This window comes from Perca flavescens, chromosome 24 (assembly GCF_004354835.1).
Source record: "Perca flavescens isolate YP-PL-M2 chromosome 24, PFLA_1.0, whole genome shotgun sequence".
Lineage (NCBI taxonomy): Eukaryota > Metazoa > Chordata > Actinopteri > Perciformes > Percidae > Perca > Perca flavescens.
In genome coordinates, this window is record NC_041354.1 from 14497148 (window position 1) to 14521437 (window position 24290).

General features: G+C 41.0%; 1 protein-coding gene across 2 annotated transcripts; it reads right to left on the reverse strand.

Moving 5' to 3' along the window:
* Nucleotides 1–8944: 8944 nt before the first annotated feature.
* chrm4a (cholinergic receptor, muscarinic 4a) lies at nt 8945–22567 on the reverse strand. Of its 2 annotated transcripts, none has more exons than XM_028572201.1 (6): nt 22148–22567; nt 20566–20720; nt 17387–17588; nt 17113–17199; nt 14780–15049; nt 8945–10587 (listed from the first exon to the last, which is right to left on the reverse strand). In XM_028572201.1, exons 1-6 carry the CDS (start codon nt 22550–22552, stop codon nt 10342–10344), a joined length of 1365 nt encoding a protein of 454 aa, XP_028428002.1. In that variant the 5' UTR covers nt 22553–22567; the 3' UTR covers nt 8945–10341. The 2 variants fall into 2 exon arrangements, with proteins under 2 accessions (XP_028428002.1, XP_028428003.1); XM_028572202.1 differs by lacking the exon at nt 8945–10587 and adding an exon at nt 12974–13052.
* Nucleotides 22568–24290: the final 1723 nt, after the last annotated feature.

Here is a 24290-nt window from a genome sequence, read left to right on the forward strand (position 1 = left end):
CAGCTAACATTCGTGAACGCCCTAACAAAACTAATGTTCCTGAAGCTAAATATGTCTTTTAGCTGTGTAAATATCTAACGTTAGCAAAAGAACATAATAAATTATTTAAATGTAACTTTTCATCCATCCACACAACATTCACTACACATTCAAACGAGGTCACGCCCCTTCACGAGACAGGAACTGTGTACTGTTTAATACCATTGGCGCTGCTTGAAATGCGCTATCTTTAGTATAGAGGATCTTTGACGATAGTGATGGACGGCTCTTGAATAAGAAGAAGACAGGGGGTTGCAGATCATACAGAAAAGTAAAAATGTGAGTGCACATTTGAAGAGGCGTCCCATAGTGGAGATTGGCCAATACAAAGACCTGCTAACAGAGCCAGTTTTGCACTGTGCAAATGTACGATCACTATGACCCTGAATTTATTGCAACTAGGACAGTGGAGCTAACATTAAGAAAAATGTGTTACATTCAGTGTGGGGGCAAATGGTATTATCTGATCTTATTATCCTTTTTTTTTAAGTACTTCTTGAGAATTATGATTCCAATCTGCAATGTAATAAAATGTTATAATTTCAGTGCAATATCTTCTTGTATTTTGCTCTAAAATGCTCCATAATAATGTTCAAAGCTAAACCTATAACTAAAATAAATCCCAGCAAGAGAGAGAAACACTGTTAAAATGAAAGGGAGACAGGGTGGAAGAGTAATTACTAAATGAAGAGATACTGCAGGGATGAGAGCAAAATGAATTAGCAGAAGTTGTGCAATGTTCCTGCAGAGACTCCAGTGTCTCTCACTGAGGACAAAAACTGACAATAAAGGGAAATGTTTTCACTTCACAACGTCTCTTTGGCATTCACTTCCCCTGTTTCTATATGGTGTGACAGTCATACAATTATATTCTAAATTATAGTCATTCAAAATGATCAGTGTTTAGTAACAAAACATGTTGTGATAGATACAGTATTTGTACTAAAAACTGCTGATAGAATGATGAAGTGGAAGACTAGAGCAAAGTGGTGTTGTTGCAAAACTTAAAATTGTAGTCAGAATGAAGGAAATTCATTTAAAGTGACTCCATAACAACTGTCCTTTGAACTTGGAGTCATGCTGCATTGTGGGTAATTCAGGAAGTACAGCACCTACAATAGACTATAGCAGGGACAGTTTAGCCTCTTTAGTAGACTAGTGGCAGGTCCTGAGTGTATTGATTCCAACGGGAGAAGTGAACAAAGATTATTTCGCCCCATAGTCACCAAAGTATATATTGGACCCATTTTTCACAAGCCACAAATCTCCAGAATATTCTGACTAAAATAGCACTTTTCAGACATGAGAAAATTAACTTTGTTTGAGACCGGTTTCTATCTCAGGAACAAACTCTCGCAAGATCTGGCAACACAGATAATCTAACGTCAGCTAACGTTCGTGAACGCCCTAACAAAACTAATGTTCCTGAAGCTAAATATGTCTTTTAGCTGTGTGAATATCTAACGTCAGCAAAAGAACATATTAATAAATTATTTAAATAGAACTTTTCATCCATCCACACAACATTCACTACACATTCAAACGAGGTCACGCCCCTTCACGAGACAGGAACTGTGTACCGTTTAATACCATTGGCGCTGCTTGAAATGCGCTATCTTTAGTATAGAGGATCTTTGACTATAGTGATGGACGGCTCTTGTCACAGAATCGGTTCCGTCAAGTTGATACATTTTGTATCAATCCTTTTGAATCTTTAGAGTTTTGATTCGTGAGCACTGGTACCTACGAACGGGTTTGACAGGCCGACCGGGTACTTACAGGACACTAAAATACGGTATTTCAAAAAGATTTGATCGTTGTCTAGAGACTACAGTCTCTAGACAGCAGAGAGGTGACAGGAAATGAGGGGAGTTTCTCTATGATCACAGCCTTAATTTGATACAAATGACCCCTTCGATGCACATTTTGGGCCTAAATTGAAAAGTGAAGGAATAAAATAAGGAACATCCTGGAACAAAAGAACGTGATTAATTGTCATCTCTCTCTGAAATATTTAATAGCAACTCATCTTGAACTCAGTAGTATATGGATATATCCATCCAATCAAATGTGATTTGGGCAGACTATCTACTTACTTTTTATCTGTTACTTTTGGATGCATCGCACTACTTTTATTCATAATTTCATGCATTCGTGATCGGTTTAAGCTTTAGGGCGTAACATTTTTATATTAATGAACATCCGTTACATTCAAGCCATCGCCAAATGAGCTGATACAAAGCCAACTAAGACTATCAGCTCCACACAACTCTCTCTGTATTTCTCGGTATGGCTATGTTTATAAAATGATGTCATGGAACTTTTGCGCGCAGAAACTCGAGTGAAGATAATTACCTTTTCTGAAGAGTCCAACATGTTTTTTTAATCCTCCGTGTCCTCCTTGGCTACTAGCAACTGCGTGAAGGAGGGGTCGGGGTGGTCCGCGTTCAGGGAAGGCTTGTATCATGCGGATGCTTGGATGTTGTCATTACTTTGAATTCCTCATGGGGGAGACAGACAATACGCACTATAGCTTCAAGAGGCAGGTGGTCAGCTGGTCCCAGGTCTGTTGCCACTTTGTTTAATCTACCGCAGTCATGTCTCCACATGACTCTGTTCAAAGCAGCATGGCTGATGCCAAAGCAGGTGTAACGTTAAACGTTGGGGCATTTTTCAAATAGCACTAGCAGATAACATTTACCGACATATTACCAGCGTACAGTGAAGTACGTACACCAGTAACGTGTGTCTGTTGTGGTACAGTAATGGTAGTCTCGCATTGCCAGACCTACCTCCACAGCGCGGCGGAGGAGGGTCTGGCGAGTCCACACAGCACTCTGGGATGGGAGAAAACCGTGCTCTGGTTTGTTGGCAATTCTGCAAACCAATCGCAATCGTCTTGGGCGGCACTAAGCGCTGTACGGAGCCTCTGCAAAATAGCCTCGGGATGGAACTTGCTTTGGTGAAATGCGGACGTTCGAAAGTTGTTTTAGTCATGCAACAGAAAACTCAGATTGGACAGATAGTCTTGATAGCTGTCTCAATTTACCCTGCAGAGATCTACTCAAAAGGTTTCTGGCGTAACCAAGCCAACGATGTGCATTTAACTAGTCATGCTCATTTGTGAATCCTGGTGAGGAGGGACAGAAAAGTAGAAAGTAAAAGTTGCACACTGCTTTTTTTTCATGTGGACATGACTGATATAATGTTTCAACCACAGATGGGTCTTCCTCAGATCAAAGTGAAGTAGTTAAGTAACAAGCAATACATGATGAAACATCACAGCATTATCTCCTAATTAGCCTAAATGATTCATTAGATATAAGACATTTTCAGAAATATAAGGGACTTCTCTAATCGTATTGTCTTAATGTGCTTAAGTACTTAAATATGTCCTTAATGTATGTACTTAAGTACTTAAATACTTAAGTACAAAAAATGTTGAATACTTTAGTACTTCCACTTAAGTGTGGAAGCACTTCAACTTCTACTCAAGTCACTTTTTTGATAGATCACTTGTACTTTTACTCAAGTCTGGGGCTCTAGTACTTTATACATGTCTGTGTACAAGTCTACTGCTTATAGTAGCATACTCATACACTCATTGAGGACTTTGTGAGGTTCGAGCCTGTCCTATGTTGTAGTCCCTCATTCTTAGTCCCAGGGTGTAAGAACAGGAAGTCATAATTTACTTTTAGTATCCTTTTTTCTCTTCAATGTGGGCAAAAGGTGTCTTGACAGGTTCCTGAGCCATGCTAAGCTGACACAGTCACAATTTAAGCAGACATAAACCCGGCCCTAGTCTTGCTGTGCGATGGAGGATATTTTAGCACTTCAGCTGACTAGTAGACATTTCACTTCTCAGATGTGATTGCTGCATTTGATGGGCCTTGTACAAATCCTTGTATGGCACGAATAATGTCTGACTTAAGCCCTGCACAAAATTCTGACCTGACATTCCCTTATATTATTCCTTATACAAATGATTGAATAACTATGAGCTATCACTATTCCTCACAAGGGATAACATTCATGTCTGAAATAACAGAAGGATAGACTAAGCCAACAGTTAATATTCCATCCATCCATTATCCTATTCAGGGTCGCGGGGGATTGGAGCCTATCCCAGCTGACATTTGACAAGTCGCCAGTTCATCACAGGGCTGTGGGTAGAAGCCGTAGAACCCGGAGAAAACCCCTGCTAACATGGCGAGAACATGCAAACTCCACACAGAAGGACCCAAACCAGCAGACGTCTTTATAATAATGAGATGGAACAGGATTTTAATCCACATATCTGTCTAATTGTCTCTCTGACTATATCTCCAGCATAAGCATTAGGGTTGGGAGCCCTTAATGAAGAATTCCTGTACTTCCTCTATTCTCCTCCCATTGTGCCCTAATTTCTTTTCAGCAGGCTCATCATTCCTTTTCCCTAATTCCCTCTTCCACATTCTTTCAACCCTCTCCCTCTGTAATTTCCTCCCATCCAAAGGTTTTCTCTTTAACGCTCACTCCCTCTACCTGTGCTCCATTTTCTCTCTCCCATCCTCTTACCTCTTTTCTTTGTTTCATTCCCTCCCTCTACACACTGCACTGCATTCTAAACATGCATGTTGTTATTACTCTGTCCTTCATAACATAACGCTGTAAACAGGTGTGGTGTGAGGAAAGAACAGTTCAGTAAAGTTTATCCTTGTTAATTAATCCTAAAACAATGTCTGTTCAGATGGATTTGGTGACAGCAAGTACATTTTCAAAAGAAAAATCTTGTATTCACATAATTGAAATTAGAAGCTGCAAGGTGAATTGTCCAGTGGGCCAGGAATTAATTAGAAGAGAAAATGATTGATTCAGCTGCAATGCAAAACAAACCAACTTGGTTACTGTAAAATATTAGCTTGCAGTCTCTAATAACATTTAATACTGTACCATATAACTCTATAACATTATAAAACAGTTGGAACCAATCTGAATCTGTATAAGCAAACCAAATCTGATGTGAAAAAAGAAACATGACCAGAGATAAACTAAACCTAATCCAAGGACCTGAACAGACCCAAATAGAGAGAACCCCAACACTGGCAGCATGATGCGGTGCGCAACAGTTTTGTTGTCATTACTTAGAATTCCTCATGGTGGCAGCAGAAACTACGCACTTTAGCTTTAACGTCTCAACAAACAATGATGGGTACTAGCGTATGACTAATCAACAATCAAGCTGCAGCTTTTTATCTTCTGCATTTACTGTAACCTGGCACTAGTGCAGTGGCCATTCAAAGCGTACGGCTCATCAAATCAACTTTTCACTCTACCCTGCGCTTCCTTGGGTTCTTAGCAATACACCTCCTATGACATAGTTATGTCACACATCCAAGTTGTGGCTACTAACGGTCAGAAACACCGGTAAAATACACTCTGCTTCACAGGAAGAAAAAAAATTTCTTCATTAGGCAGGGTAGGCAACTGCTAGCAGCTGTAGATTTTTTATATTTAGATTTAAAAAAAAAAATTGAATATGTTAATATTTTAATTCACTGTACCCCGACATTCTAACATTACCTAATTTAGATTAGTTGGCACATGATTCGACGATCAGTCAACGATAGGCAAGACTTGCTGATTCTAATTTGACTATGTGAATTCTTAGTCGGGGACAGACTTAGTGCTTACTGACAACGTTATCTTCAGCTTAGTCTATATCAACAACGTTTAATTCCCGGGATTTTTCCAGCCAGGTCTCATGGCAGTTCGTTATATAGTTACGTTATGTAATCTATTAAGTCGTGGACAGGACACGTGAGTGGCGTTTTTTTCGTGTGGCGATTACAAAATTGAAAGCAATGCATTTTAATGGGAAGCATATTTCGTGATCCCAGAACGCTGACGGTAGCGAGTAGTATTGATAAGGCGAAAGGCCGCGCAAGGAGGTTGGTTGGGTCAGAAAACACAGGACTTTCACCCGGGAGACCGGGGATCGCGTCCCGCGTCCCGCAGTTCCTTTGTCGGCGTGTCCCGCGCGTGACGGTTACTTTCCCCGTTCTTCATTTTTCCTAACCATAACCGTCCCGTTATTGTGGCGTTTTATTTCCCCGTTGTGGCGATTCATTTCCCCGTTGTTGTGTGCCCCTGCGCCCGTTGTTGCGTCCCGCGAGTAGGCGGCCCCGTTCCGTTGTTGTGGCCGGCGTGCGGCGCCTCATTTCCCCGTTGTTGCGTCCCCCAGAGCAGGTTCGAAAAGCGTGACCTGTACACGTTCAAAAGTCGTTGCATGTACACGAAAAAAAACGTCAAAATTGTAACCTGTACACGAATTAATAAATCAAAATAACGTAACTATATAACGACCTGGCGTGAGACCGGGTTGGATTGTTCAGGTGCCGCTGGACCCTCATTTTGGCCGGATGTCCATCACCTTCTGCTTTCTTTGTGTTGGCATTTTAAACTCCGGTCGATTTATGAGTACTATGGTTAACTGCTCCTCAGATCTCTGCAAGGTAAATCGAGACAGCTAGCTGGACTATCTGTCCAATCTGAGTTTTCTGTTGCACGACTAAAACAACTTTTGAACGTAAACATGTTCCACCAAAACAAGTTCCTTCCCGAGGCTATTTTGCAGAGGCACCATTGCTCCTTCTGGCAATTGTGATTGGTTTAAAGAAATGCCAATAAGCCAGAGTACATGTTTCTCCCATCCCGGAATGCTGCGTGGACTAGCCAGGCCCTTCTTTGCAGCGCTGTGGAGGAAGGACTGACAATGCAAGACTATCTTCAGCTAAGCGCAATTTACTGCAGAGCGGCGCCGTAAAGGAGATCACATTTAACTAGCAGTGGGAAGAGGGAACAGCAAACGCTATGTTTGTTCACAGTACTGTTTTTTTGGGTTGATGAGACGATGTATGGCAGCATCAGTCTGAAAGAAAACTAAAACTAAAACAAGGTAAAGTTTTAACATTACAGGAATAAAATCATGGCTTTAAGATGCATTCCCCGCCACCAAGTGGAGTGGAGTATCTACGCTCTCATTATGGGCTCTCTGCGTCAGGTGCAACACCTAGAGGTAAAATGTGGTATTCCCGTTAGTCCGTTGTTTGGATTAATATCAAACCATTTTAATTAGTGATGGCCAAATGAAGCTTCATAAACCATTTTCTTTATATTATGAGCCCACTAGATGGCACTCTCTGTTCAACAAAGGGTTGAAAGCACACTAAAATGCCAACCCTTGATAGCCTGGTCCTACCAGACGTACATTTCATTTGTACAGAGAGTCTAGCCACTCTCCATTGACAAGTGTTAACTTCCTTGAAGGCGGGTACTCTGTTGAAGTTCGAAACTATTGGCTCTGCCCAGATCCACTCTAAATCTGCCATAACCAATCGCTAACGTTTGGTCGTGACGTCGCCTGAGCATCGCTAGCTTTCGCCGCCTGAGCATCGCTAGCTTTCGCCTTAGCAACTCCTTCACCACTAACTGCTGGAAAATCAAACTTTTCCCGAACCCTGTGAGGAGGAGGGCCACAACATCATGGCCACCAACACAACTCAGCAAAGATTGTTCTTGCTCAGGCTTTAGCTTCTGGATATTCGGCAGCGTTGCCACAACAGACAAAATGGCTTCGCTCGCATCTTTCTCCGCCGCCATTATAGAACTACAACTTAAACTAGCGCACAACCTCAACATCATCGTTCTCAGCCACTCCCTCTGTTCACTGATTGGACCGGTAAAGATTGGCCAGAGTAAACCTACGAATATACCGCAAACCCAGACGGAGTACCAAAGGAAAATTAAAACTGAGCGGAAGTACGTAGGAGGGTTAGGGTTAGGGTTAGGGCAGAGGGCAGAGCCAAGCTAATTCCTTGAGCCTTTTTCTTTAAACCAAAAGCACCTTCTAGTGGTCTCAGAGAAAATAAAGAAAACTGTTCACAACGCTTCATGAGGCTTCAGTTGGACATCACTAATATTATTATTGTCACAGCGATGGCATCTTTTCTCGTCATGGGAAAAAGGGTCATTGGTGAACATATTTCATTATTATTGTTAACGAAATTAACACTGATGCAGAGATATTAATTTCCAAAGAGGCGTATTAGTCACTTGACATAACCACCGCTGCTATAAAGTAATTGCTGCTTTAAAAGAATTACAGAAAAACTACTGGTCCAATTTTCAGGTCCAAATCACAGGGTCGCCTAATTATTTGTGTGCTTTTGTTTTTATCTTTATTGTGCAGTTAGTTTGTAGACCTACAACTACTGGCCAGATTATCATGAAACTCTGTAAATCAAATATCAAAGTCTAACTGGCAGATTGCCACAAAATGAAGTGACGTCCATAGTCCTCAGCTGATGAAAGCTCTGTGTTTTAGATGTTTCATGGTGATTAATTCCTCTGGCCATACTGCCAAATCTGTACATACTACTATTATAATATTATAAACAAATTTCTCTCCATTAATTTTGACATTTAAAGACATAATAATCAGAGGAAAAGCCCTACTTATGTAGAACTCTTTTATAGAACTACTTTAATTTAATGCTACCATGTGGGCCAACATTTCATTTGGACAAAAGAAATATATAAAAATCTATGCAGCTCCTTTCTGATGGGCTTAAGCCTCAAGCAACAGTGTTTGAGGCCTAAGGGCAGTAGTGTGAAATTTAGGTCTCATGACTCAATACAAAGAAATAGTTGTAGAACTAAAAAGAAAACTTCCTGATCATCACACATTTAAAAAATACTCTTTATATTATTACAATTACATAAACCGTATATTATATTTAAGCCAACTCCAAGCATTCGACCCCTACCTCACCCCACCTGGCCACTATGGACTCCTGGAACAGTGTGGGAAATTGATATTGGATTTAAGCATTACAATGCATTAGTTCATTAAATATCTCGAAGTACATACATCAGAAGATGATAATCTAGGTCAGCAAGATCTTGACGTTTGTCAAACCAGATTGTTATTTGATGGCGTATGACCTGGAATGACCAAAACACAAACTGATCACATGGGTAATAGGAGAAAATCACTACTACATCTTAAATAGGGAGAAGTACTACAATTAATGAGGTGGTCAAGTTGTAAATAATTAAAGTTTCTTTAGAAACATAATTAGCTGCTATTGTTATAAGTATAAGTCATAAGTTAAAGACCTTCACAACATGGCTGCCACAGTGTGGTATGCTACTTGTATTTACCTCATACTGCTGCTACCTTCTCCTCTATCCTCCACCATAACAACTTACCCTACTCCTCCACTTTTGCTTTGTCCTCAGTCACAGTCAAAGTCTCCCAGTCATCCCTCCTCTCCTCTGTATGTAGATCTCATTTATTCATATTTTAATTTCCTTTTCTTCAGTTTTATGGCATCTATGATCTATGGTATCAGAATCAATTGCATAATTTGGGCTGTCAGTCAGAATCAGAGTTTTTAAACATTTATATACAATAATGAAATCAGATAAAATTCATAAAAGATCACCACAATAAGATTTCTTTCCAAGAAGCTGCCCTACACTTAAATGAAAATGACCACCAAAAGCTCACAGGGAAAATTTTGTTTTTTCTGACCTACTTTTGCATTCCTTTGCAATAGATTTTGAGCTACTGTACCTTGCAATACCTTATGCATTCCCTCTGATCCATGGATGGCTGAGTTCTAACGTGCATACAGCATGGATACATTATGATATGGCATACTATTATGTATTATGTTTGATTTATAATTGAGTGCAAGTATGCACACTTTCAGCTGTGGCTCAGCTGCAAGTTTATATCATTACAGCTAATTTTAGATAACTAGTCTTCGCTAGTTACTATTTTTGTTAACATAGCTATATTGCACTGGCTGCTGCCTTTGCTGTGATTGTGACAGAATGTAGCTGTGATAATGACTGTAGCCATGGCTTGAGTTGCTGCTATAATTAACGGCAGTGACACATAATTTTTAATGGGTGGTGAAACTATTCCTGAACTCCTGTAGTGTATATTGGAAACACAACTGTCATATCATTAAACTGGTCAGGTTAAAGAATCACTGGTTTACACTCACATTTCGATCTGAATCTATATGTACCAATGGCATTCATTTGCAGAATAAACCACAGTTACTCATCCCCTATATATGTATCTACTCTTTAGAAGGAACCCTTCAACTAAGTTATGCCATCCATTTCCCTTCAGCCCTCTCCCACTCACCTTTTAAACAATATTTCCTTTCTCCCTTCTTCTGTCCCTGCTTCTTGTTTTGTTTACCCCTTCCCTATCCATCCCACCCTAAGTCTTCTCCTTCCATCTCATCTTGTACCTATATTTTTATACTGGCACAGCAACAGGTTCTTGAACGTCTTTTTGAATGTGGCATTGCACAGTGCGTAACAAGCTGGGTTGATAGTAGAGTTGACATAACACAGCCAGTAGCCAATAGCCCACACAGTGTCAGGGACACAAGACTGGCAGAAGGTTGAGATCAACACCATGACGTTATACGGTGTCCATGTGATGATGAAAGCCAGCAGGATGGCAAAGATAGTCTTGGTCACCTATAGAGAATGGGAAGAATAGAGAGAAGAAGAGTTAACTGAGCAAAAGAATAAGAGCGCTGATGATCTTCTCTACTTTCCAGGTAGCAATTTGTTTTGTTTATTTAATTTCTCTGTGATATGAAAATCAATTTGCTGAGAAATAAAACTAGTTTGAGATAATCTATGAGACATAACATTGTTTCTGTTGTTTTGTAGCATGGTGTATCTGGTACCTTCTTTCCATCCTCAACAGGTAGTTTTGAGCTTTAGTGATAATCCTAGTCTTTTTCTTGCCATGCCTTGTGTAAATATTCTTTTGGCAGGGTAGGGCATCGCCTGTTATGTGTTTAGTTGAACAAACCACTCTTTACAGAGCCTTGCGGTCCTGTTGGTGGTTTCCATACCAGACAGTGATGGTCCCCGTCAGGACGCTCTCAATGATGCATGAGTAAAATTGCTCAGTATTAGAGGGGATAATCAGAATTTCAGAAATTCTACCTACTCTTCAACGAATCGATTGGTCCATGGGGGAAAAAACACCTGCACGTTTTCTCTATATCAACTAAATCGTCCAGAGTGCACTCTACTTGGTAGCGTTGTGTACATCAAAACGTTTTTTTTACTGAGGCCACTATACGTTTTTATTGCTTTAAAATGGGAGCGCCATTTAATTACAGCATGCTACAAACACCAGCAGCGTGACGAGGCGCTAACCGTCTTTTCTGCGCTGTGAGTTTTTTTGTTTCTTTCTGGTCGCAAAGAGCTCAAGAATGTTCAACTTTGGGTAAAAAGCTGAGCTTGTCACATTGCCCGTCACGTCCTACATGTTCAAGTGCTGAACATCAGTAAGGGAGGAGAAATTATTATTGCTGGACCATATACATCTGTCCTCTCTACCTACATATTTCAGCTTTCACTTCATCCAGAGCAAGTACCTTGTGCCGACCCATATGGTGCCACCAACATTATTATTTACGCGGGTATGCCGTATCAAAGCAAACAGCAGTGTTGTGCCTGAGCGCGTTCATTGAACGATAGTTCATGAACTCGTTCATATTTTGGGCGAATGTGAACTGAACGTACTGTATTACTGCCTGATGAACGTTACTGTGAACTCGTTCATTCTGGTGTCTGTGAACGGTACGCTCTCTCAGTTTAACTTGGTTCAATAGGGTGCCAGGTTTCTATACAGCCTTCCAGACGAAAACCCGGCTAAAACACACCGTAAACAGGCCTTAATATGTAGCGGAAAAAACACCCAATCTGGCAACACCAGCCACCAGTGTTGCACCGCCGCATGCGTCATCAAAGCAAAAAGCAGCATGTAGCAAGGAAGCAGCAATGAGGCGTCGTATGATCATTTAAATTAGTTTTATGACAAGGTCGGTGAGGATGGGAAAAATCTTACATTTCTGTGCAAACTTTGCCCGCCGGCTTTCAAAAAGAAAATCCGCACTTCAGTCACATCCACAGCAAACCTGAAACGGCACATTGAACTGAAGCAACATATGGAAAAAAAAGAAATATGAACTAGTTCATTTTTGGAACTGTGAACTTAGTTCAAAATTTCCAAGTATGAACTATGAACTGAACTAGTTCATTTTAAAATTTGTGAACTGAACTTTGAACTAGTTCACGTAGAAAGTGAACTTTCCCAACACTGGCAACCAGTTTCAACAAAGTAGTCTCAGTTGAAAAAAATGCTAATCCTCCAAAGCGCTGTAGTCTGGATGTTTTCAGAAGAGCGCCTGTCTGGCATCAACACAAATATGACGTCAAACACAGCGGATAACGGCGCACACTCTGACGTCGCAAGGCAAAAAACCCGGTTATACTGTCCACACGTCAACACTGTAACCGGCGTTCCTGAAAATGCTCACCCTGGCCGGAGTTTTCAAAAATGTTCGGATACAGTGCCCTGAAACTGCGTTTTCGTGTGGACGGAAGGCCGAACCGCGTAAAAAAAGTCACGGTTAGAAAAATACCCGTGTCCGTGTGGACTAGGCATGAGAATTGACAGAGAGCAGAGCTCTGACACACACTCTGGCACACACACGCAGAGCTGCAGACGATGCAAACTACGTCGGCTCTGCATTTTTGTGGTCACAGTGAGTCACGGAAATGCCGATAAAGTGGTTTCAAGTGTGGTTACAGTTTTTCATAACTTCAAGCAGACAGCGTTTGCTGTGATATGATATTAATGGCGAGCCGAAAGCGGTCGCGGTGCTGTTGACGTTACACTTCCTCGGAGCCGAGCAGGCACAGCAGTGGTTTCTGTACCCTGGTGACTGACTGATAGGCTGAGCTTGTAAGGCAAGGCAACTTTATTTCTACAGAACCTTTTGGTTGTGCCCCTAAAATTTTCCGTTGGGGGCCACTGTGCTCCTAATGAAAAAAGTTAGTCTGGAGCCCTGCTGCCACCTTTCGCGCACATCCCGCAGTTACAGGATGTAAGCAGTAGGGCCAAGTTCATCGATGTAAGCCTGCAAAAGCAATGGATACATTTTAAATAAGGAAAAATGCATATTTTGATTATTAGGCTACAATGTGTCATTTTTGGTTGGTGGTGTGCCGCGGGATTTTTTTAATGTAAAAACTGTGCCGTGGCTCAAAAAAGGTTGAAAACCACTGTTCTAAGCTAACAAGCCACCACCTTCTATTAGCATTCCATTGACTCCCATTCATTTTGGCGTCACTTTGACAGCGAATAACTTTACATCTGAAGCATTTAAAGACTCTATTTGTCCATTGTTTATTTCTAAAGAAACACAACAATGTATAAAAGGCTCCATTACCTTGTATCTCAGGTTATGGCCATAGCAGACGTTTTGTAAAAATAGGCTAACGATAGTAGAGATATTATCGTATAGTCAGGAGAAGCTTGCAAGAAGTTTGAAACTTTCATTAGCTGTTTAAGTTTAATTATTAATGTTAACTAGCATTTTAGTTAACAATAGTTAACAATTTAGTTAGCAATAATTACCTTGCCTATGTTATCTCCTTAAATATACCTATGCTCTCCGTCTCTGCAAGATTCGGAATGATTGAGATTTCTCTCGGCACAGCTACCATAAGACTTACAACTTTTAGACAGGTTGCTCACGTCACATCTACGTCGTAAAGTTCAGTTTGAGGCTGCGCAGTAACATTCAGCCATCACCGGAAAAATGACTGGTCTCAGTCGAAGTATATGGCGTCGATGACCATTCATTTTACTGTCTATGGTCATTTAGTGCAGACTGTAGGGTGGCCTATGATTGGCTTGACCATTTCGTGACCTCACAGGTCACTGGGGGGATGTGCCATAGTTTGTTTACATACTTTGGCTGCTTCTCCCAAACGCAAGTAGTGATTCCGCTCTATAACCGTTTTTGAAATGTGTTTAGAAGTGATCCAGTGTGTTTATTCCCCTTGTGGGACCACAATGTTCTCTTCCAAAAGTGCTGACTACCTAGATAAGAGCCACTCCTCTGAGTTTTGCTCAGCGAACCCCCTGATATTTTGAAATTCAAGTATGTTCTGTGGTGATTTTGAAGACTGACGGACCAAAATCAGGAAAAAAAGTTGTTTAAGATGCACGCTTTGTCACTTCAAAAGCTCAGAGGAACATTTCCAAATGCCATCTGTCATTTTGAACACTAATGAAGTGAAGTGACTGCAGCTCAACAGCAACTCATCAACAGCTGCTCCGTACCCCATTGACAGGCAGGTAAACTGGGTAGTCCCACCTGTAAAGCAGCAGCATACCGTATGTTGCCATGCAAAACCAATAGTTTTAGCTTTGCTTGTTGTTATGATAAATTATACTGCTCTTTTCTGTGTCTGGATGATCAGTGAAGATGTAACCTGCATCATGATACAGTTTGCTTGTATCACCTACTCTTCAGACCGTGCTTTTTCACACATTTAGGGACACTGAAAAGGGATGAAGCTGATTAATTTGTAATTACGATGTGCAATTGAGCAAACCAATAATTAAACCCATTGCAATGCAAATTATATATATTTCATCGTTACAATAATCTAAGGGTAAACAACTTAATTATACTCATTTGTAGAGGGAGAACACTCTTTGTGTTCTCCCACAACCAATCGAACAAAGAGCCGTTGATGTAATGTACACCTATATGTCAGCACAACATGTATTGTTTACTCATTTATGTCTCATGCCTGTTATAGATTATATTAATGCAGTTTTAAATAAACATACTTTCTTTTCTCTGGCAGCCATCTGTCTTTTCCTTTTCACTTGGCTTCTAGCAATGCTTGCAAACTTTCTTGCCACAGTCCTAGGACGGCTGATTGGGATTGAATGCCTCTCGGCTCCCTCTACGGGGGGGACAATCTCTAAAGCGGTGATGCATTCATCCCCGGCCTGCTTCGTTACAATCTTTATCTTGGACCACCTCGAGTTGGAGGTGATCTTGGATACTGCAGGATTGGCTGTTGATGTGGCCTCTGGGTTGGGATTTGTTGCAGCCTGTAACAAAACCAAGACAGTTTTGTTAGAAACTTTTATGTCCAGTAAGGATGGATGAAGGTGTTTGAAGTCATTATGTACCACAAGAAAAGTGCAAGAATGGTAATCCAGAAAGAGTAGCAAAACATCTGGATTTGTATCAGTTGCTTAATTACATTTTCTGAAACAGTGGTGCAGTTTTCAATACACTAAGGGGGTTTTCACGCCTGCCTTATTTAGTTCGGTTGAGTAGCACTAGAGTTTATTGTCCCACTAGAGCACTGCGCTCCCAGAATGCAGAGTTACTTGTGGTTCCTAGAATCTCTCAAAGTAGAATGGGAGCCAGAGCCTTCAGCTATCTGGCTCCTCTCCTGTGGAACCAGCTCCCAGTCTGGGTACCACATTTAAGAGTAAACTTAAAACTCTCCTCTTTGATAAAGCTTATAGCTAGGGAGTGAGGAGTTGCAGCGTTCACCTAGACCAGCAGGGGAGGGTGTATATCTTCAGACACAGCACTCCTTCTCTTCTCTGCTTCTTTTCATAGTAATCAGATTCATCTACCAACCCTTATTGAACTGGCTCAGGTTTGCCTAGCACCAGCTCTTAATTATGCTGTTATAGTTTTAGACTGCCGGGGGACTTCCTTTGGCACACTGAGCTCCTCTCTAAACTCTCTTTGCATCTGTGTGCAAACATGTCCTAGAAATGCTTGTTACTAACTTATCGGGGGAGCTTATTTCCTGAGTCCTTGTTTTTTCGCCCAGAAGTTTAGGTGGCACCTATATCATGGTTGCAGCTGTCGAATTCCACAGGACAGATGAAGACATGAAAGGGAAGAGAGAGGGGGAATGACACTTGCTGCTGCGACATGGAGTAAACCTCTATATATGTATAGATGCCTGCTGTACCAAATGAGCTAACCCGGCCACACAACAAGTACTATTTCTAGTCATAGTTCCATTATCTTTACTATCTATTTTAAGATGATCATTTTGCATTATTATTTGTAATGGTCAAATAGCAAGTGCAGAATAACAACACTGTAGGATCAAATTAGGCCACATTATTTACTTTAAGTTTCAATTAAGTCACATAAAGCTGAAGTGCAACTTCACATTTTAGATGTTGAGTCTTTTTTATGGTGTAACAATAACATTCTGGGCTGCCAATGGTGCAGAATGTAACAAATACTGTAACAAGCAACACGTGTCACTAAAAGAAATGGCATGTTCCCATTCTTGAACTTATTACTTGTCCTGAAGAATCCATAGTACTAAGTTCTCGCCGACATTGTGTCTGTGGCTAAAATTAAAATGATCAATGCCTCTGTGTGTGCGTGATGGGCAGAGGCATATGACCCAGCCAAGCATATAACAGGCGATCAATGTCAAGCCCATTCTAGTTGGATGTTTTCTGATCAAGCAAGCTTCATCAATGGTATTATTTTGAAGGCGGAAATTACTATAGAAAAAAAACATATTGCTGGACCAACTGACCAATGGCCAAGTCAGAGTGCAAATACCAACGAGTCCAAGACAATTCTGAGAAAAACATTTCAGTCCGAGACCGGACTCAGGTACTACAGCAGTGCTCAAACAACACATTCACGAACCCAGGGACATATTTATTCATCTATCAGAATGTCCCTCTCTATCTGGTCACAGCATTTCATCAGATAATTGGCCTTTAAATGCACGAATATTTTGGAATGGTGCAACCCTCCCATACATGTGTCTGATGTGATGTTGTAAAAGCACCATATTGTTCATGTCCTCCTGTCTCTTTGTCTATGTCCATGTCCCCTCCAAACTAACACATGCAGTCTACTTTAACATCTTCCATCTGTTATGAGAGGTTTACTTATGTAAAACGTAGTTTTAGCCTCTGTGGTTTAGACCTGTTTGAGATATGATTAGGTGGCACCTAAATCATGGTTGCAGCTGTCGCCGTGGTCCTGCTCCGTGCCCTACTATGCCCTGCTACATAAGTTGTTTAAATCCCAAAGACAATTTACTTTTAAGCTATGTGTTGGAAATAATGCCTTAAATGGAAAAAAGAAAGTTGTCCAACTTTTGAACACCAACCTCAGATATCACCTCGTTGTTGGCGTTGTCCTTTGGTTCTGTGTGGGGAATAAAAGCTGTGGACGAATCGTTGGAGCTCTCTTTTTCCTAGATAGATAGATAGATAGATAGATAGATAGATAGATAGATAGATATGTTAACTATGAAGCTTCAGATTAGATACAGCTACCACACAATAAATTGCCCATGGACATTGAAGCTATGAATCTGTCACACTGCTTAACATCTGGAAGGCGTACAAAAGCCGAGATGTTAATTGTGTACGAGTAAGTACCTGTGTGAGTCCTGGACTGGGCTGTGATAGAGGCTGTGGCTGAACAGGTTTTGATTCCTCCACTCTGCCATTTTTCACAGCCTCCAGCGCAGTGGTAGTTGAGTCTAGACTGACTTTGGGCGTAGAGCGGGGACTGGCCTGAGGACTGGTCTCATTGTTGTTGTTCTGCTTTAACAGATGACTCTTCATCAAGCTGGGAGTTCTGGAAAAGAGTTAGAATTGCATTTTCTCACAAAGTATAAATCATTAGAACATCTCTGCATAATCAAATGTTCACATTTTAAAAATCCACAAATGGACATGAATCATTAATTGTGAAGATATTATGGTAATTCATTTTGCAGCAAATTGGGTACATGATTAATCAATGTTAATAGCCTGGTTGACATGCATCTGGTGCCAATTTGTGATTTATTGACCCACTTGTTAACTCTTTTGGTTGAACACAGAAATATATTTTTTTGGAAGTTGTAAAGTTTAAGCTACAGTAAAAGCAGATATAATTATTTGGATAATAATAGATTCAAACTGCAAAAGATATACAAAATGTGGAAAAAAATTCATGTCACCTGTACATTCAAACCATTTACAAGGAGAGTGATGATTGAATCTGAATTCAAACAACTCTACACATCGCCAAATATAGTGATCAACATACTGTAGACCTAGAATCACACAGTATACACACATTTAGCCATATGTTTGGTAAGCTGTGTTTGTTTGGAATATACAGGGCATTTAGATGGACAGCAGAGAAGTATAATATGTGTGGTATTTGAGTGGTTCAAAACGTTTGGAATCCGGGCTGAAACGATTCCTATAGTAATTTGATTACTAAAAATCACTGATGCAAATTTCTTGGGATCAAAGCTTTGTATAATCCATTTAACTATGTAGTCACAGTCCACTGTGTTTTCGCACGGATGATTATTACTGTCACACAGTGTGCTTACAGTGTTGTGTGTACAGGTGACATGGTGAATGCATGGCAGGGGTGAGGAAGACACAGGTCAGAGAAAGTTTGGGTTCATTTCAAGCTGAAATTAAATGAAAACTCGGCCCGTTGTGTAAAACTGAACTACCTTACCAGAAAAGCCCTGCATCAATGCATCAGCATCTAAGCAGAAAGCATCCAATCTAGCATTACCACCTAGTCGACAGGGCGGTCCGGGCACATGGTAACTTCAACATTTAACGGAAAATTAATATGATTGCTAGTTGTAATGAAAACCTCAACCGCCAACTTGGCGGATGAGGGAGCTCACACACACTGCTGGGACACAGAGCTGATTAGCGGATTGGGTTAGTTGTTCATTTTAAGAATATTCGACCACTAAAATAATTGATACATGCAGCTCAGCACAGTTGTTGTTCCCTGTTAGTGGAGACAATAAACCTTTTACAACCATCTTCAGTATAAAGATTTCATCATTCAAGACATCATTTAATTTTAATGTCAACCAAGATAAACTGTTAACAGAGAGATTACATGGAAAATGGAAGCTAAAACAGATCTATGTCAATGTCACTCAGTCACCATGGTCTTCACCTTGAATGATGCCATCTTTCTGTCCTCGATATCCATAGCAACAAATTCATGTGACTGACGTCAGGTTTGGCTCACCATATGTCTCTTACTCACCTCATCCGAGACTGTTAGTACCATAACTGTGTTTGGGTCTCCACAATAACCAATCCGTCAATTTGTTGCAGTTGCCTTGTCCCTAAAGATTGTACATGGTTTCTTTGCTGTATATTTTCCTAGTAAAAACAGACAACTCCACTGTGTACCACATAAATCACCAGAGGGGAACCAGATCCCTTTAGCTGTCTCCAGGTAGCCAGGAAGCTCTTGTTGTGGGCCTTTACCATCTGGGGTCCATCAGAGTAGTGTATGTTTCAGGGGTGAATAATCGGGCCACAGATCTCCTGTCCAGGATGGGCCCCCTTCCACGCAAATGAAGGCTACATCTGGAGGTTGTAGCTTTACTGTGGTCCCAATTTGGCAGAGCTTGGACTGATATTTGTGAGAGCTGGTTTTCCCCGAGGGCTCAGGGGGCTCCCACAGATGCTCTGTTTCAAGAGTGGCCGAAAGATTTGTTGTATGCTTTTCAACCACTGCTTTTGATTCTCTATCTATTTTATTGGTTTCTACCACTCCTCCAGTTGTCCTACAGTTGACAAATGTGGGTCTTGCTGGTCAGAGAAGATCTCCTTTTACAGGCAGGTGGTCTGATTTGGCACCCCAAACCATTAACTCTACTCCCTCTGTAATTGGACAAAGCTGTCATGCAGACCACAGTTAATGCTTGGGATCCTTCCACACATGCTAACTATAACCGGAAATGGTGGATGTTCTCTAAATGGTGTCAGAGTAAGCAGCTAGACCCAGACACATGCTCTCCCCCGATGATTTAGTGCGTCCTTCAGTTGCTTCTGTGTATGTTGCCATTTCTTGCATTCATAAGGTATTGAGAGGACTTTCAGTTGGGAGACATCCCTTTGTGTCTCAGTTCATTAAAGGTATATAGCAACTGTGGACATGGAGGACTCTAAGAGGAGTAGACTGACAATATTGTGTCCTCTAAGGTTGTTGAGGACTTACTTTACACACACTCAGTACTTGAGATGGTCACAGTCACAGCTGTTTATAGGTTATAGTGAAAAGAGAGCCTTTCTGGCTTTCTTTGTCTTAACAGTGATGGGTGGTCGAAACTATTCCCCCACTGGGTTCTACTGTCCTCTCAGCAGCTTGACAGGGGAGAGATAAAGGGGACTCTTGCAACTGTGACTAGTCATCCAAGAAGGAAGAGTTTGATGATGGTCTTAATGAGGTTGAAAGAGATCAGAAGTCATGACTAGAACTATGGATCTTTGAAGCCAAATGATGACCGCCATCTCTTGTCACTCACAGCATGCTGGATGCTCTTAAAGAGCCAAGCCTTCTAAGGTCAGCCACATGACTTTGTTGATATAAAGTTCCGAGGGTAGGTAGAAGAATGGCATTGATTTAAGGTGAAGTCCGTGGTGATGGTCATGACGATTTATAGTTATAATTATAACTACAAATTCAGAAAAGGTTCTATTTTTTAACTTTGTCATTTGTTTTGTTTTTTCCTTTTATGAAGTTATTTGTAACTTGTATAATGCAATTCATTTGATTCCTTTGATGTTCTTACTTAATTCCCTTCTTCTCCTTCTTCTCTGGTTTGTGTTTGGACACCCTGCTCCTGGAGGCAAGGGAAATGTGGATGTACAGGACTGTCATAATAATGACAGGAAGATAGAATGCTGCTATAGCCGTCCCAAACGTTGCTGCAGGGTTCGAAAGGAACTGTAGAAAGAAAGAAAGAAAGAAAGAAACCCTTCCATGATCTACATAGAATTTCTATGTGCATTTGATATATACAGTGAGTTAACAGTTTTGTAGACACACTTGTACAGGCTAATGTAATCCAATACAACATACCTGAAATCAATCCTGTCTTCGTAAAGTTTTGGTTTAAACTGTTCATCTTTGAGGTTGTAGTTAGAGGTGGTATTGAATTACGCTGTAGTATATTAAAAATGTAATATTTTGCACATCCATAAATACACATTACAGGTATTAGAGTATTAAGGCCCAAATGCACTGAATGCGATAACTGACGCTTCTCAATTGATGCGCTTCAATTGACGTTCCTTAGTTAATGCTCCTCAATTGATGCTCCTATGGTGCATTGCAGGCATCACATTTGAAGTGCCAACACCACAGAACCAGAAGTATCTTAGGTAAGGTCGCTATTTAGGCAAAGGTTTTGTATATTCAAGGAACCCCGAGCAGTGGTCATAAAACTTCCATAATAATCTAGTCTACTATTACCGTTAATTTTGCAGTGACAGCCGAGACCACTAACAACATTGTGCCAAAACAGGCAGGTATGCTATCTATACTTGCTCCTTATTTCACCTTGTCTATGAACATCATCACAATTATTGGACTTTTGAAAGAAACATACATACATACATACATACATTTCTATTTAAGTAGCTTATGACATTACATTAGACAGGAGGACAACTGTTGAGTGCATACCTCCGCACAATAGGTTATACTGCAAATGAACACTGACCTCAGTCAGACAATGAGGCAGAGAGGAGAGACAAAGGAGCAGCAATCAACAGCAAGGCGCCAGTAAATATCAGATGGTCAATCTCCCACCTGTAGGCAGACTCATCCCCCCCGCCTAATTGGACTCATCTCTGGCAGGGATGAGTCTGCCTACAGGTGGGAGATTGACCATCGGGTGACCTGGTGCAGTCAGTAAAACTTGGGAGTTTAACGCTCTGAAGACAGTGGAGATGGTTGTGGATTTCCGGAAGGACGCAGCCCCCATCACCCTGGGTGACTCCACAGTCAACACTGTGGAGTCCTTCCGCTTTCTTGTACTCTATCATCTCCCAGGACTTCAAGTGGGAGGTGAACATCAGCTCTGCTGAAAAGGTATTTGGCTGCAATCTGCCGTCTCTCCAGGACCTGTACGCCTCCAAGGCACTGAAGTGGGCAGGAAAGATTTTAGCCTATCCCTATCACCACGGACACAAACAGTTTGAACCCCTCCCCTCTGGCAGGAGGTTGCTGTCCATCAGGAACAAAACCTCACACCACAAAAACTTCCCCTTTGCAGCCAGCCTAATTTACAAGGCCCCGGACCCCCACTGACTCTTAACCCCCCCTGCCCCCCTCTGTCAAAAGGATCAGTTAAGTTGTATTTACTGTACCTGAATATAACACTCTCCAGGTGGCACTGTTCGCTGTCCAACGATGAACTGCCAGAACAAGATGGCGGGAGCCCACAAGATGAACGACAGGATCCATGCTGCCGCGATCATTAACCCTGCCATCTTTGTTGTCCTCCTTGTCGGATATGTGAGGGGTTTTGTCACGCAGAAATAGCGATCAAAGCTGATGATCAATAAATTCATCACTGAAGCGTTTGAGACAACATAATCTAAAGCTAGCCACAAGTCACACACCACCGGCCCAAGCGGCCAATAGCCAACGATAATGTAGACTGTGTACAAATTCATGCTGAAAGCACCGATTATCAAGTCAGCGCATGCTAATGAAAATAAGAAATAGTTATTGACAGTTTGTAGGTGGCGGTTTACTTTGATGGACAGCATGACTAAAATATTTCCTGTGACAGTCACAAAACTCAGAGATCCTGTAACCAAAGCAATAAAAAACATCTCCAGAGCTTTATATGGACTTCCAGCCCCAACTTCTTCGTCCACAGGAGAACAGAATGTTGAATCATTGGAGGACGTATTGCAGGAAGTGTTGGAGAACAGGTCAGCTGATTGGATGATCGATGACCCTGAAGGAAGAAACAGAGAGAAAAGAAGACACACAAAGGGCTGTACATTATCATCATAGTGGCTGATGACCTGTAATTTAGTTCTAAATTTGAAATAACTGAAAAAGGATTTTCTTATCCAAGAAACATTTCTGCTGGGTTGGTACCAAATCAACCTATAGGAGGAGGTCTAATCTTGTGAGCTGTTGCAGTGATAATAACCCTTAGCTTTACATTTTGAAAACCATAGAGATAATGATAGACTTTGAGTAAGCAGAGGGTGCAAAACTACCTTTTGAAATTTCCACGAAAAAAGGAATGTGAAAAACCTAGAATTTCTTGGCACTCGAATATTTGCTAACCTTAATTAGTAAAGCAATGTGTAGAAATGGTTTAAAGATGGTTCATCAGAGATTATATTTTTTTAAGAAGCTCAAACATCTGGAGTTTGAAAATTTGTTCTCTACTGCCGCCACAGCTCAACTGGGGATGCTTTCTAGCAACACACCCATGTGGTTGTACTGGCCCTCCCCCAACCACTTTGCATTCAACTCACTCACTGTAAGGGGAAGTGAAAAATGCTGAATTTTGCAGATGTGAAATAGTCACTTCTGGCAGAATAATTACAAGAGAGACATTTCATTGACAATGGTTTCTACTCTGTCATGAATGGATATAGTTTAGAGAAGATGGGTGCCTGCATGCTAACTACAGAAAAAAAACACTTTTTGACTTTTTCATGTGGCTGGCACACATGCACTGAGATGTGATCTTGTGCTGCACACACAGCATCATTTTTAGTTTTCCATTAAACTATAAAACAGCCTCATTGTGTCTGTTTCTTTTAACATTCCCTTCTATCATTAAAACTGAAACACCTACGAAAGGTGGCCAACATATTCAGGTCTTGTTATGTAGGAGTATATACTTTTCACCAGGCAATAGGTGCTAATGCCATGACAAATAAATTGCATTTCCCTTGACTGCTTCACAATAAAAGTCCTAAGATCTTCTTCCAATGCAACACTTAATAACACTAATAGCAACAGGAAATGTTGCTGCTCCTTTACATTAAAACAACTCTCTGACAGTTCCAATATGTTTGTAGAACAGTAACCATCGTAATCAGTGATGCTTATATCTGTTAGATGACAGTCATAACAGAAACAGAGTAACCAAACAGCAGATATTTCAACCCGTTCTACTCCCAACTTGTCGAATGCGGCAGCTTGGTTGGTGGCCCTCAGTTTTTGATGCCCATGCACAAGGCATCTGTATGAGATGCGCTGGACTTTCAACTAAAGAGTGAGGAAGTCCACTTAGGATAATAATCAATGTAGAAAATTTTACATGGGGTGGCAAAGGTAGCAAGAGATCTTGGCAGGATGGCAGGGGAAGACAGTACATATGGAAGCCCCATGTGTAAACGCACTGCTATGCCCTACTATGCCCTGCAACACCCTGCTAAGCCCTGAACTGCTACAACTATTATTTATAGTCATAGTTCCATTATCTTTATTGTTACTATAATTGCCACCATTCATCATACTCCATGTGTGTTGGAA